Here is a 16,119-nt window from a genome sequence, read left to right as displayed (position 1 = left end):
AAAATGAGTATATTCAGAAGGGAGAGAGTTCAAAATGAAATGAACCAAAAATGACTCAGATATATCAACCTCTAGGGACTTAAGTTGAGAAGACATGTCCCTCATTTCCATAATGTGCTCTTGCACACTTCTGGAATTGTTGAAGGTTTTGTTTGAAAGCTTTTTCATTAGGGTACTTGCTAAGGCCTTATCGAAACTCACAAATTGTTCTTCAACGGCCTGAATGAATTCTTTTGCCTTATGACATTTTGGGATAGAACCCCTAATACCCCTTAATGACACGAGATTTCATGAACATGAGACTTAAGCGATTAGATCGCTCCCACCGTTCTTGCTTAGCAATCTCTTGTGGCGTACTTATGTCCGTGAGGGCGGGTGGTTTGTCCACACGAAGCACCAAGTCAAGTTCCATACACCCCAAATAAAAAAAAAAAAACAAATTTTCTTTCCATTCAGAAAAGTTATTTCCGTTCAGCATTAGAATAGTACTTGCAATAACAGTGGTAAGAATAGCTGCGATGATCAAGGAAAATAAAAAATAATTTAATGCTATGAAATTAACCTTATTTTAAATTAAACAATGCTAATTTAATAATAAATTTCAACTTACCTGTGAGAAAATATTGCAACACGAGTGAAATTTACTCTTTATTAATAGGACTAATAAATATAGACATGAATAAATAAAATTTTCACCTAAGAAAACTTTATTTTTAATGTTAAATGTATTATCTTATTCTAATTAAGTCATAAAAATAAAAAGCTCCCTATGTGGATTAGTAATTAAATTTATGAATTAATTACAACATGATGTTAATTTTCTATATGAAGTTCTCATATATAATCATTATAAAATCGGGATACTATGGCTCTCCCAAAATTTTTATGATAATCACGACTTCATTAACTTCTAATAATTGTATATATGCCAAAATAAAGTTTCCAAGAATAAAAATCAAACCAACATTGAAATGGGTAACAATATTTTTCAAAATACAACCAGATAAGTTCCCAAAAACATGTAAGTGGGTAAATAGTATTTTTCCAAAGTATAACCGAATAAGTACCCAGAAAAGTGAGGGGGGGTCACATTGGACATTCTTAAATCCCAAAACTTTCCTTGCCAGACCTGTCCTAGATATTGCAATTTTGGATAGTACCATAGACATTCACCCAATATATGTGGCTTAGTTAATTATTCTCAAGTCTAGGCATCAAGCAATTTATATTTAAACAATATAAATTAAAACTAGGCATCAAGCAATTTAGATTTAAACAATATAAATTAAAAGAATAATTATATTCCTAAGTTCATGCATTAAAGAAACAATAATTTTAATACTGAACAATTTAAATCACAAGAGAATTGTAATATGAGAACATATTAAATTGCATGGCCTAATGGTCTTAAAAAGTGGCCTTAGGCCCTTTATACTTGGAAAACCCAGGTTCTAAACCCACATGAGCCCAAATTTTTTATTCTTATTTTTTTAAATCTTGATGGGTACTTGAAACGAGTTGGGCTTCTTGGTCAGCCCAGTTAATAACCCAATATTTTTTTTAAAAAAAAAAAAACTTGATCGGGCTTGGGTTAAAATAAACCCATACACAGTGGCGCAAAACATTAGGCTCGGTTCCTATATGGGTTTCAAAACCCTACCCGGAAACCTTAAGTCCCAACCCAAAAAAACCTTAACCCCTGCGCCGCCACCCCTTCCCCTTCACCATGTGCCGCCGCCGCCCCTTAGCCTTCCTCATGCGCCAGCCATGCAGGGCCGCCGCCCAATGGCCACCGACCACGGTGATCGGCAAGAAGGCGGCATTCCGTCCAGCCCACAGGTAGCCCGTCTAGGGCTGCCGCTACTGTCCCTCACAAGCGGCTGTGATGGGCCACCGTACAGTGAGCACCAGACGACGCCGACCGGTAGGGTGCCGTAGCTCCGTCCAACCCACAACTCCAGGATCCTTTGGTCGTCACCCACATGACCAAAATCGATGTTCTATCCAGTGCACAGACAGCCCGTATAGGGATGCCGTTTGCCAATCAGAACAGGCGGCCTTGACCGCTCACTGCCAAGGCCCGCAGCTGCTTCCTTTATGCAGCGAAACACCGCTTGTTGGCAACCAGGGCAGTGGCTCATGATTGATGGGCGTGGCCGCGTGGGTTTCATTTCTGGGTCAACGGCTTGTTTCCTGTACTCGTTGGCTTCCATTTTATTTCAATAATCACAAAAACAAAAATATCAACAAGAGACATAATAAAATGCTAGACTGAGCAAATATAGCCCTAAGATGGCTTTGATAGCATATGTAATCAATCTAATAATCAAATGCTAAGTAACAATATAATCAAAGTATAGTCATTGTATTTTTTATTATAGGTCAAAAGAATTGTGTAAAAAAATCTATCATGCCTATTTCAATAAAAAAATTAAAATTAAAAAAAAAATTACAAAAGGTTATTCAACAATATATTGTTGAACATAGTGACACAATTACACATAAGTTTGCATGAATATATAAATCACATAAAAATATACTATCATAAGAACCATATATAATTTTAGTTTTAATCCATGTAAATTAAAACATATTAAAAAATTCTCATAGGTGTAATTTAAAACCAGCTGAAATGAGTTAAAACATAAGTCCCTTAAATCATAAGACCCATAAAACATATTAAAATATTTATTCTCATATGAGTAGTTTTATTTCTTTCATCAAAGAAAGAGATAAAAAATCGTAGAAGGAATATTGGAACACAAAAAAAATAATGAACAATGAAGTCAATTAAATTTACAAAAGAACAATAAGAAGTTTGAATGAAAAATAATATATAAATTAAAACAGAAAATAAGGAAAGAGTAACCATAAATTCTATAACAATATATTGAGAATGGTAGCAAAACTGAGAGTAACCCTAAACCCAATAGGTTTTTGTGTAATACCTATTATATTTCAATACAAATAAAACTTATAAAATTCTGGACATTTAAAAAATAATACAAAGCAAAATAACAAATCTTTTTTTTTTTTTTTATGGATACAAAAATAACAAAATCTTTCACTCAATATTTAATGCAATCAAATAAATCATTTCAATCTTCCCTTAATCTAAAAAATAAATTAAAACAACCTAAATTCGTCCCTGTGTACTTTAAAGCGAAAAGCATAAAGAAAAAAAAAAAAAAAAAAAAAAAAAAAAAAAAAAAAAAAAAAAAAAAAAAAAAAAAAAAAAAAAAAAAAAAAAAAAAAAAAAAAAAAAAAAAGAAAAGGGCAAGAAAACAAGAATTTTGAATATCAAAGTATTAATATAAAATTAGCATAAAATTTTAATATTTTTGGTGTAGTGCCTATTATATTTTAATACAAATAAAACTCATAATTCTGAACATTCAAAAAAGCAAATTAAAAAAAAAAAGGAAATCACAAAACAAAACGGAAACATATTCATCTCTACCTAATCTCTAATTTAAAACGGTGTTTGGTACAAAAAAAATTCTCAAGAAACAAACCTAAAGATCATCAATTCATAATTGCTAAAAATTTATACATAAAAGCACAAAAATATATTCATCTTGAATATCTCATACCTTAAATCATAATTCGAAGTCATATATATTTTTATGAAACTGATCAAATAAATTTTTTGCAACCGTCAACTTCTATAGGAAAGCGTTTTGAAACGTTGTTGCCGTAGAAGGAGAAGGTGAATTTAGAGTGAGAGAGACCTACATGATTTAGGGTGAGAGAAATAAATATGAGTTAATAAAACGAAAGGTCAAAAGGAATTAATTAAGGAAAAAATTGTGTTTTAATAAAGGGAGAGAGATATTAATGCATTAAGACACTTAATTTAATAAAAAAAAATCGTGATTAAGGGGGTGAGAGATAAACGTGAGTTAATAAAAAGAAAGGTCAAAATGAATTAATTAAGGAAAAATCGTACACTTAATTCATTAAAAAAAATAGAAAAAAGAAAAACCCCTTTCAATATTTGCATAGTTCAATTATTAAAAATTATGGGTAAAAAAATTTAAAATTAAAAAGAAAGGTTAAAAGGAATTAATTAAGAAAAAATCGTACATTTAATTCATTAAAAAAAATAGAAAAAAGGAAAAACCCTTTCAATATTTGCACGGTTCAATTATTAAAAATTATGAGTAAAAAAATTTAAAATTTAAAGAAAATATTGTTGGTGCGAAAAAAAAAAGGTTATAATTTCATTTATATTATTTGTTTCCTTATTTGATTCGGACATTAATAGTATTTAATTTATTGAATGATTTATATATAGAAAACTCTTGAAATATAATTAACACAATTAATTACGCTAATTAATAACCGGAGGTAAAAAGTGAATTTAGAATGAGAGAGACCGACATGATTTAGGGTGAGAGATAAATGTGAGTTAATAAAACGAAAGGTTAAAATGAATTAATTAAGGAAAAAAATTGTGTTTTAATAAAGGGAGAGATATTAATGCATCAAGAAATTTAATTTAATAAAAAAATCGTGATTAAGGGTGAGAAAGATAAACATGAGTTAATAAAAAGAAAGGTCAAAAGGAATTAATTAAGGAAAAATCGTACACTTAATTCATTAAAAAAAATAGAAAAAGGAAAAACTATGGGTAAAAAAATTATGGGTAAAAAAATTTAAAATTAAAAAGAAAGGTTAAAAGGAATTAATTAAGAAAAAATCGTACACTTAATTTATTAAAAAAAATAGAAAAAAAGGAAAAACCCTTTCAATATTTGTACGGTTCAATTATTAAAAATTATGAGTAAAAAAATTTAAAATTTAAAGAAAACATTGTTGGTGCCAAAAAAAAAAAAAGGTTATAATTTCATTTATATTATTTGTTTCCTTATTTGATTCGGACATTAGTAATACTTCATTTATTGAATGATTTATATATAGAAAACTTTTGAAATATAATTAACACAATTAATTACACTAATTAATGACCAGAGAGTGCTAATTAATTCTAAGCACTCTTAGATATTAAAAAAATGGACACGTGTTACAATTCTAAGCAATTTATACGTCAAAACTCGGCTTTTATATATATATATATGATATATGATTACAATTGCGGTGAAACCATAATTGTATTTATTTATAATTATAATACACCATAACTACAATTATTAAATAATTACGGTTATGGTAAAACAGTAATTGTATTTATTTATAATTATAATAAATGTGACATAGAGCCACAAATGGAATTACTTACATGGCATTCTCCGGAAGTAACACATCATTGTGGTTAATTGGTATGTTATATTCAAACAAAATGGAGTCTGTGGACCACCCTCTCCTTCATTGTGAGGTTGCTTGTGTCATCTAGAATGTATTCTTTAATCGATTTGGATTGTCTTGGGTTATGCCTAAACAGATAGTCAATTTGTTTGATTGTTAAGTCCTACTGGCAACTCCCGAAGTTCGTCTGTATGGAAAATGATATCTTTGTGCCTTTTGTAGTGTCTTTGAAAGGAAATGAATGATAGATGTTTTGAAGACTACAAGAGGACTTTGGAAGAGATTAAATTTTTTTTCTTCAACACTTTATATCTCTAGACAACCGATTATATTTTCTCTTTAGTGCTTAGTGATCATGATTTTCTTGTTCTTTTTGCCCATAACTCCTAAGTGGCTTCTCTTGTGAAGTTCCTAAGTACATGGGGTGGCTTATGATTTTAATGATATTTCAATTATTTATAAAAAATATAAAATATAAAAGCAGATAAATACAATATTGCGCTCAATGAAAAAACAGGTGCAACACTGTTTTGCAAGCATTCTAATATCTTAGGTGCTAATAAACCGTAGCCTTAGATGAAATAACAAATTATAACAAAGCAATACTTATAGTAAATACAGAGTCAGCATTAGATAAGGCATGAAAGCCTTTGATTAAGGAATGAAAAAGAAAAAAGAAGAAAACTGAAAAAGCATAATATAGACAAAATGATACAAATATACGACCCTTAATATAGCATTCAAAAGCTCTTGTGCAACTGAAGTATTACCTTGCTCCAATACACCTAGACACAAAAGCTGCAATGGCCTGAACGGCAAGATCTTCAGCTTCATCTTGGGTTGACCCCTTGGTTTGAAGGTGCTTCTTTGCAATCTTGAAGGAGTGGTCACCACCATCAATCACATGCAAACCAATAAGAGATTTCATCTTCTTGCGAATGGCTTCCAGCTTTTCCAGTGGACACAGAGTGTCTTTGCTACCCTTCATGAAACATGAACACAGCATTACAAACCACGTACGCATAAGAGAGAATAACACACAAAGAAGCATATATGGATATACTAAATAGAACTTAGTGCAACGATAATATATAAAACCATAACAAGTGAAAAATTACAATCTCTAGCATGCTAGTCGACACACAGCAATATATAAGAATAACCAAATCACTACAAAGCTAGAAAGCAATTCAAAATAATATAGTTTGAGGGTTTGGGATTTTTTTTATAAGCTTCAAAAAGGGTTTGGAGTTTATGATCAAAAGTATAAACATAATTGGTAGATTAGCAACTAGAGTAACTCCATTACAAAAAAAAAAGAAAAAAAAAATAGTGCTTGTAAAAGACATTACCTGTACAAACATTATAGGAACTGTAACTCGCAACAAAGTTTCATCTCGTACTGCTCCATTCATCCCCTGGTATTATATAAGGAAACTATGTCAAATTGAAATGTTCTAATTAGTATTTGCATATTCTCCTCATTGTCTATGTATAGCAGCTCAAAGGGGCAAGCCCTTAAAACCATAAATAAAATGGAAATAGTAGTATTTCATGAGATGACAAGGTTTCAAGGCTTGGACAAGTTTATTAACCATGTAATGAAAATTTATTAGTAAGTCAGAGATCTTCCTTAGAGTTGCATTGTCCAGTAAGTGCAAGAAAGAACCCTATATCAAGATAATGGAATGTCAAAGCGGAATTTCAATTATCATTAGCTGAGTAGTACCCCATGATTCCTCACCGAATTGGAAATTTCCAAAAGAGGCACATTGCATTTTCAAGATATAAGGTATAAAACACACTAAAATTCCAAGAGAACCAAGCATCAATTGATCATATATTCATAAGTCCATCGAAGAGATGTACAGACAAATCTAGATATTTGGACAATAAGTTAAAACCAATGATAATTGAAGTAGGGTTCTTTGCAAAATGCAGTTCACAGGAATGGCCAGTTTATGTTGTAAGTCTATATACATGGCAAATTTGCATGAACAAAGACAGTAACAGCAGAATCATTGTATTGCTCACTATATACTATTCAAATTAACTATATTGTGAGAACCAATTTGGTCCGTTAAATACCGATTATCACTTCCGATTCAGTTAATTTTCACCTCCTAGACACATTATTTGTTTTACTAGACCATTAGTATATTTTAATAATTCATGTAGATGCTCAGGAAAAAGAAACGCATGTAGATAACACAAAAGAGATATGTGCAAAGTTAACTCATTAAAGAATGGCAACCTTTAGTGGGTATCCCAAGCAAACTATTGCTGAAGCATAGATATCTTCATCACAAGCTACCATGCAGCTGACTCTACAAACAGAGAAAATTTAAAATGCATAAAGAGTAAGCAAAAATGTGATATGCCATAATGTATGGTATGCATCTACTATTTGACTTACAATTCTACATGCTCCATCAATATCAAAATTGGATTGCATTGAAGCACAATTTAACATAATATACAATATCATGGGCGTCATTTGTACGCAATTAACTCTTCAAATAAAAAGAAGACTCAATCCACTAAGAGACCTGCAACTTGATCCATTTCCCCACTTTGAGTTGGTAATTTCTTCACTTTTCCTTTGGCCATCCTAAAGAATTCGGACTTATACTACAAATATGAAGCTTGGGTTTTAAGCTGTAATATTTCTATAGTTGATATAGCAAGTCATGACCCATATAAGACGTATATACAATAGGTTACAAGGATTGGTTCTGATGTTTTAGGCTATGATGCGTACAATTTGATTGATGCACAATAGATTTTCTGATTTGATTGAGCCACAGAGGTACTTTCTGAAAGCATGCACATGAAAATGCATCCACATAGATATACCAAATCAATTGACTTGCATAGGTTGGGATGACAATATTGTTATGGCCCTCTCCAAAACATTTACAAGCAGCGACCCTCTTTATCAGCATATAACAATTTGATTGAATGCAATTTAAGTAACCTTGCCACCACCTTGAACCCATGGATTTCCCCGCCAAAACCAGTGGATGCCCAGGGTACTTAGCAACAGTTTCTTTAACAATATCTACATGAAACTGAACCAATTTCTCTGCCTTGGGAGGAGGCTTCCTTCTCCCACCAGACATGTCTGCCAATAGTCAAACCATTATATTAGAAGGATAATTCGAGACAACTGTTCATAAATTACTGAAATAAGCTAGTAAGCTAAAAGTATTGATATCTCAAACAGCTTCAGGACAACGGAGACTAGAAAACCATAAAGCAAAAGTGACACAGTAATTGATTGAGAAACTCACAAGGGTAGTCAAAGGTAACTACTTCAACAGCATTCAGCGCCTTGCCCAAGATATTTTTCCATCTGCATAAAAATGAAGCAACTTTATTTTCACAAGATCTAAGGCATTCATAACATTCAAACCATTTTCTAAGATAATTTTTGCAGTTATTTTTCCCTCTTCCTTCCCCCTTTCTTTGCTCCAAATATAAAAGAAGGTAAAGAATTGAACAATAAACACATGGGAAAATCTCAAAACAAGACCTTGATATAAATATGTTGGAACAGCACCTTAAGCCAGGGGTTTGGCCTGAGCTACATTTTATCGACCACTCACTCTTGTGACTAGCACCCAATGGTAATTCATGTCATTCATACCACACAATGTTTCCCATTGTTTTGAAGACAACTATGAAATACTACTTCAAGTTCTGTGTTTCTTCTTCTTTGTTCCCAACAAAATGACAGTAAGGACCCGTTAGTGTGACTACTATCCGGTATAAGATTTAACCACTCACACTGTTACAATATTAATTAAATGACTAAATTTCACTATTTTATATCAACTTAAATTTTAAAAATAGTCGGTAATTTAACATGAAGTAATGCTACTCTACACACCTATTTCACACACACGCCCACTGCCATGACATGTTTTAAGTTATTCATATCCCCTCCCCCCTAAAGACTACCTGCAAATTCTGTGATACAAATTAAAAAAGCAAGGAATGCTTTCTACAATATAAACTAAAAAAGCAATCTCAGTGTCCAACAACCATTCCAACAAATACTTGGGTTTGAACTTACAAAAAAAAAAAAAAAAAAACTAGTGTTTGTTTAATTTTGCATGAAATTGGACTATTAAAGAAACAATTAGAGAATTGAAGATTGACCTAATCATCCAATCAGAAGAGGAAGGAGCACCAGCTCCATGGGCGAGGACCACCACAGGGGATAATTTCTCTGGTGTGGACCGTGAAGGTGATGATGTGTCTTTCCCACCGTGTGAAGCCATTTCTTCTATTCTGAACAAAAATGAAAAAGTATTTTAAACCCCAAATTGAAACCCTAATAATCCCAGTTCATAAGTTTCGCGCCAAATTTTGGGACTTGGAGAGAATGAAGAAAGATAGTGTTGCACTTTGTGCCTTTGACCGCCACATTCACTACAATAACTTTGCTCATTAGCAAACTTGTTTTCGCTGCTAATGTGATTGATGCCAATGGTCCAACGCTAATAATCAATAGCGGCGACTTGTGTGAGTTGCCGCTAATGATCACTCAATAGCGGCGACATTTAATATTTTTGGTTGACACAAAAAATAGTTTGAACTAAAGCATATGTCACCGCTATTGGTCTATCATTAGGGGCGACATGGTTGTCACCGCTAATGAGTATCATTAGCAGCGACATGATTATCACCGCTTATGAGTATCATTAGCGGCAACCTGGTGGTTGCCACTACTGGGGTGTATCATTGTCGCCACTAATGATACAGCATACAGAAAGAAAGGGACAGTCCTATGAAATTTAAGTCACCCCACGGACAGTCCTCATAAGTAAAACCTCAATCTCTTCAAGATCTTAATATAGCTTTTGTGTTCCATTCTTAGTAAAGTAAATAAATGCAGTCATGTGAGATAAAAACTATCCCCAAGGTTCAAGACATTTCCAACATTCACCAAGATGTGGATGTTAACCACCATCAGAGAACTGTGAGATGTGGGAAAACCTGATATTTTGACTAAATTATTTTGTAAAGAACAAAAATGAGAAATAAGAAACAAATGAATACTACTGTATACTTCGTGGTTCATACAATGTATCAAAACGTGAAGAGAAAAAAAAAAAAATGCCAAACAAACCCGAATCAAAAGAAGTCCCGTGTTCTGTAACAAATATTAGGTATTAGGCACCGTCAAGCACACTCAATCCTTCTTATTTAATGGTGGAAACATTCTCCAAATAAATATATAAATAAAAAGGGGCCTTTTCAGCTTTAGATTTCTAAAACGTTGGGGTGGATGTGATTGTGATGCGAACAAAAAGCTTGAACCGTGTGGAAAATTTGGAAACCTTTTTCATGGATCATGGAGGAATATTTGCGAGCTATAGACGATATATATATATATATATATAATGCGACAATAATGGTGCAAATGGCAATTTCATTCTATAGATCATCATCATATATGTCCAGTTTGGTAGTTGATAAATAAACTAGCAAACAACAAAACGCCCATATTCAAAGCATGTGAATACAGTGCCTAACGCAGATTAGATTTTAGTATTCAATGATTACTAAATTATCATTACCTGAATATAAATCCCATGCCCAAAATCCCATACCCAAAACCAAAACACCAAAATAGAAACCAAACACCCATAAACATCAAACCAAAACCTAAAGGGAGGATTTACCTGAAGAATCTGCCGGAACAGAGTCGCCGCCCACCTCCTGCGATCACCGGAACAACCGTGAACGAGCCCCTCCAAGGGAAAGAAAAATACACTAGTTAGGCAACTTGAGAGGGAAAGAAAAAAATTTCTTTCCCTTTCACCGTAAAAGGGAAAGAAAAATTTGAGAGAGAATTTAAGAGCGGGAGTGGAAAATTTTTACCTATGCGAGTCTTGCTATGCGTCTGCGAGAGGGAGGGAGCTAAAATTAGCCAAAAAAATTTCAATGGAAACGGTGTCGTTTCCTTATCAGCGGCAACAGTCAGACAATTTTCCCATATATACTTTTTTTTTTTTTTAATTGGATTTTCCCATATATACTAACTCCCCTTTTCTTTTTCTTTTATTTTTATTTTTTACTTGTAAAAGTACACTAGTTAGGCTTTCTTGCCATTAATTACTATACGTGCTTGTCAAGTGGTCTATCTTTAATTAACTACAACTACATGTCTCCTCATATTTGTAAGAAGAGAAAACCTTTGATCAGTACCAACACCAGCTTTACAGCATCCAATAGAATACTGACACGTAAGCTAAAAACACCTAATAAAATAGTAATGAAAATACTGATTCTTTTAAGCCCAAATGAACAAAAAAAAAAACCATTTTCTCTTTCTCTTATTCAATCATAACCACAACGCAATGGCGGAGCCACGTGGTAAGCCACGGCACCCCCGAGGATTTTTTTAATTTTTTTTTTTTTTTTGAGGATGCTGTGGGTTAAAAAGAAAAAAAAAATTACAATTTTACCTTTAACCCACGGCAACGGCACCCTCAAAAAAAAAAAAAAAAAAAATTTACAATTTTACCTTTAACCCACGGCAACGGCACCCTTAAAAGAAAATATAAATAAAAATCAAATTTACAATTTCACCTACCCTTCGGCAATCTCCCGCACCCCAGCAATCAACACCCCCATCCCAGCATCCCTTCTCCTGTTCAACTGTTCTCCAGTTCTCCCGCAGGACCCACACGACTGTATACCCCCATCCCCGTAACCCATTCAACCCAATCTGTAGAGGCAAATAAATCAGTCCCACCAAGAAAAAAATCGTTCCCTTTCTCAGTTTCTCACCGCTTCAGTGCTCCGTTAGGCCTCAATATCGAGCGAATCGACCGCCAAACAAGCCACCTGCATATCTCAATCAAATTTCTAGCTACAACCTACAGGTAACCATGAAAGCAAAATGGATAAACTTAGTGCTTAACATTTTTATTTTCTTTCACTTTCTTCAAGTTTCTCTGCAACCGAATATGATTCCCATGATTTAATCTTGTCTCATTTCTTGTTAATTGTTAATTGTTATGCTTGATTCTGGTTGTGGTTGTGTGTATACACATTGTTTGTGATGTATTTAGGTATGATTTTCCATTATCCGTGAGTTCTTTGCACATGACTAAATATTTGTGCACACCACATGTTTGACAAAATGCCTAAGTGGCATTCTTGAGCCACTTACCTTGATTCATGACTTGAATTGCTTTTGTTTATTGTCATTATGGTTTAAGCTTTGATTGTGAGGGATATAAGCATTTGTTTCCTTTTTTGGCCTTGCTCAAACTTAACACGCATCACATGTTTGATGTAATATCTCAATGATGTGTAGTTGGTCAAATTTCCTTGTTTTTCTTGGAGTGATTATGGCCAGTGGCGGAGCACCCCCAAAAAAAAAAAATCTCTAAGACGCTCTCTCTCAGTCTCTCAAACTCTCTCTAGTCTCTTCGTTCTCTGTTCTTTCTATCAAAGATTGTCAGATTCACAAGTAACTCCTTGTCTCCTCCTCCCTGGCTTCATTGCTTTTGTATTTTTATGCTCTAGTTTTAGATTTATATTTTGCTCCTTTTACAGGAAGAGGGTTTGGGAGAAAAGTTCAAATATTTTGGTGTTTTCTACAATTCAGTTAATTTGGCCCTTTTGGGTCCGGCGGGTTCTTAGGAAATCGAAATCAAAGACACACTCTCTATCTTCTCAGGTGAGTCACAACACTAGTAATTTCCTAAACCCTAAACTTTTGTACTACATTTTTTATTCATCCTCTTTTTTTCCTCTGTTTAATTTGTGGGTTTTAAACTTTAATGTTTATTTTGTTGCTTATATCCATATAAACTTTGATTAAACATTAATTTAATTTCACTATTAATTTGAATGATTGAATAAACTTTAATATCCGTATGATTGCTTATTTTGTTGTTTAATGTTTATAAACTTTGATTGTCTCTTACGGGGTTGTGATTTAACTTGAAAATTTTAGGTTCATGAATCATGTCAAAATTTAAAACTATCGATTCATTCTTCAAAAGGAAAGAAGCCGACATTTCAAAAAGTAATACACTGTTGGAATCTAATGCCGAAACTTCAAATCCCAATGAGCGTCATCTTAAATCTCCAAGGGTTGAAGATGAAGAACATCCTTTTGAATCTCCAATTGCGGAAACACAAGAGATTCATTTTAAATCATCCACACTCAATGTTAATGAAGTTGATGTTTCTTCTATGTCTATAGAGCGAGATCCAGGATTACGTCCTCCGATGTGGGACTATCCAATCAATCGACGTGATGAAATAAGACGGGCTTATTTGAAAGATGGTCCAAATCGATTTATTCTTGCAAATTATCCACTTTCTGGACCAGAAAATCACCCTCGTCGCTTTCAAGCCTCTTGGTTCACAAAATTTCCTTGGCTTGAGTATTCTCGTTCTAAGGATGCTGCATATTGTCTGCCATGCTATCTTTTTACTATGAAAAGAGATGGACATCTTAGATGGGATGTATTTACTATCAAGGGATTTTGAAATTGGAGAAAAGTTCATGAGGGAAAAAATTGTGCCTTTTTGACTCATATTGGGGAGGATCCTTGTTCACCTCATAATAATGCTATGAAATCTTATGAGGATTTACGAAATCAATCACGGCATATCGTTAAAGTATTGAATGCACAAAGTATTGGACAAATTCAAAATAATCGACTACGTGTGAAAACTTCTATTGATGCTGTTCGGTGGCTTGCATTTCAAGGATGTGCTTCTAGAGGTCATGATGAGACTCTTGATTCAAAAAATTGAGGTAATTTTCTTGAGCTGATTAAGATTTTGGCATCATATAATGATAAAGTTGCTAGTGTTGTTTTGGAAAATGCTCCAAAATTTGTGAAGTATACTTCACATACAATTCAAAAGGAGATTTTGCAAGTCATTGCAAGTAAAGTGAGAAAGAAAATTTGTGAAGATATTGGAGACTCTAAATTTTGCATCATTGTTGATGAGGCACGTGATGAGTCTAAGAGAGAACAAATGGCAATAGTTTTGAGATTTGTTGACAAAGATGGCTTTATACAAGAACGTTTCTTTGATATAGTTCATGTTAAAGATACATCGGCGTTGACTCTAAAGAATGGAATATCAAATGTTCTCTCTCGTCATTGCCTTGATATTCAAAATATCCGTAGACAAGGATATGATGGTGCTAGTAACATGCGTGGTGAATGGAAGGGATTGCAAGCATTATTTCTTAAGGATTGTTCTTGTGCATACTATGTTCATTGTTTTGCTCATCGATTACAATTAGCATTAGTTGCTGCATCTAGAGAGGTGTCTATTGTTCATGTGTTCTTCACAAATTTGAACTTTTTTATCAATGTGGCCAGTGCTTCATGTAAACGTCATGATCAACTACAAGCTGTTCATGCAACACAAATTGCTCATTTGGAAGCTATTAGTGAGCTTGAAACTGGAAAATGGGCTAATCAAATTGGCACTTTGAAACGAGCTGGTGATTCTCGTTGGGGTTCGCATTTTAATTCTATTTGTAGCCTAATAAGGATGTTTGGTGCTACTTGTACAGTGCTTGAAGATGTTAAAAGAGAATGAGGTACTTACTCTCAACGAGGAGATGCTAAGGCTACTTATAAAATGCTTTCATCCTTCGAGTTCATATTTATTTTACATTTAATGAAGGAAATCATGGGCATTACTGATATTCTTTGTCAAGTTTTGCAGCAAAAATCTCAAGACATTTTGAATGCTATTAATTCAGTTTCTATTGCAAAAAAATTTATTCAAAAGTTGAGAGATGATGGTTGGGATAATTTGCTTGAGAACATTGTCTCTTTCTCCAAGAAAGCTGAAATTGACATTCCGGATTTGAGTGCTCATTATATTGAAGGTCGAGGTCGTAGTCAAAAGAATCACATTATATTGGAGCATCATTATCATTTTGACATATTCAATACTACTATCGACTTTCAATTGCAAGAGCTTGATAGTAGGTTTGGTGAAAAGGCGATGGAACTTTTGATACTTAGCTCTGCTTTGAATCCAAAAGATGCTTATAAATCCTTTAAAGTTGACGATATATGTATCCTTGCAGAGAAGTATTATCCTCTTGATTTTTCTGAGCAAGAGAAAATTAATTTGAGATATCAGTTGAGGTATTTTGAACTTGATGTGCTTACTGATCCGGCATTACAACATTTGTCTTCCATTGCAAAATTATGCCAAGGATTGGCAAAGGCGGAAAAATCAAAGACATATGATCTTATTGATAGATTGATTCGTCTTGTCTTGACTCTTCCAGTGTCTACAGCAACTACCGAACGAGCATTTTCAGCAATGAAAATTGTTAAAATACGACTTCGCAACAAAATGGAGGATGATTTTCTTGCAAATAGTTTAGTTCTCTATATTGAAAGGGAAATTGCTGAGAGTTTCGATTTAGATTCGATACTTGATGATTTTGTATTTCTAAGAGACCGTAAAGTGCACTTTTAGACACTTTTTTTTTTTTTTTTTTCTATCTTTTTGATATAGTGTTGACATGTTACATTTCTAATATATCAATTTCAACATATATTTATGAACTTTTATAGATATTTTTTGTGATGCATATATTGTGTGAATTACCAAACTTTTTTGGGTGAAGAAAATTTTTAGGACGCCAAAAAAATTTTAGCGGCACCCCCAATGTAAAATAGCTGGCTCCGCCACTGCCACAACGTAACTACGTAGAGAGACCAATGCAACAAAGCCCATTCGCCTCTTCCCAAATTCCAGCCACTGCCCAACACCAGCTACTCCCCAACGTCGTCCACTACCTGACGCCAGCCACTACCCAATGCCCATTGG

The 16,119-nt window shown here is 33.4% G+C and overlaps 1 protein-coding gene and 1 pseudogene across 2 annotated transcripts; one reads left to right on the top strand and one right to left on the bottom strand.

Annotated features, from left to right (window-relative positions):
• Positions 1-5,755: 5,755 nt before the first annotated feature.
• LOC132175136 (uncharacterized) lies at positions 5,756-11,172 on the bottom strand. Of its 2 annotated transcripts, none has more exons than XM_059586976.1 (7): positions 10,962-11,172; positions 9,433-9,559; positions 8,562-8,623; positions 8,257-8,392; positions 7,523-7,595; positions 6,621-6,686; positions 5,756-6,250 (listed from the first exon to the last, which is right to left on the bottom strand). In XM_059586976.1, the coding sequence occupies exons 2-7, from the start codon at positions 9,552-9,554 to the stop codon at positions 6,035-6,037; spliced, it is 675 nt and encodes a 224-aa protein (XP_059442959.1). In that variant the 5' UTR covers positions 9,555-9,559; positions 10,962-11,172; the 3' UTR covers positions 5,756-6,034. The 2 variants fall into 2 exon arrangements, with proteins under 2 accessions (XP_059442959.1, XP_059442958.1); XM_059586975.1 differs by having other exon boundaries at positions 9,433-9,564; positions 10,962-11,171.
• A 2,319-nt stretch (positions 11,173-13,491) lies between these two features.
• Positions 13,492-15,765, top strand: LOC132174276 (uncharacterized; annotated as a pseudogene).
• Positions 15,766-16,119: the final 354 nt, after the last annotated feature.

Source organism: Corylus avellana, chromosome ca3, assembly GCF_901000735.1.
Source record: "Corylus avellana chromosome ca3, CavTom2PMs-1.0".
In the NCBI taxonomy this organism is placed as follows: Eukaryota; Viridiplantae; Streptophyta; class Magnoliopsida; order Fagales; family Betulaceae; genus Corylus; species Corylus avellana.
This window is presented reverse-complemented; position numbering and strand designations above follow the sequence as displayed.

What these genes read in the sequence shown, in the direction of transcription:
- LOC132175136 (XM_059586976.1), bottom strand. Translation starts at nt 9,554, where the DNA reads ATGGCTTCACACGGTGGGAAAGACACATCATCACCTTCACGGTCCACA. An exon ending in AGTTACCTTTGACTACCCTT is followed by an intron (nt 8,393 to 8,561) that starts GTGAGTTTCTCA and finishes GACTATTGGCAG; the next exon opens with ACATGTCTGGTGGGAGAAGG. An exon ending in GCTTGGGATACCCACTAAAG is followed by an intron (nt 6,687 to 7,522) that starts GTTGCCATTCTT and finishes ATATAATACCAG; the next exon opens with GGGATGAATGGAGCAGTACG.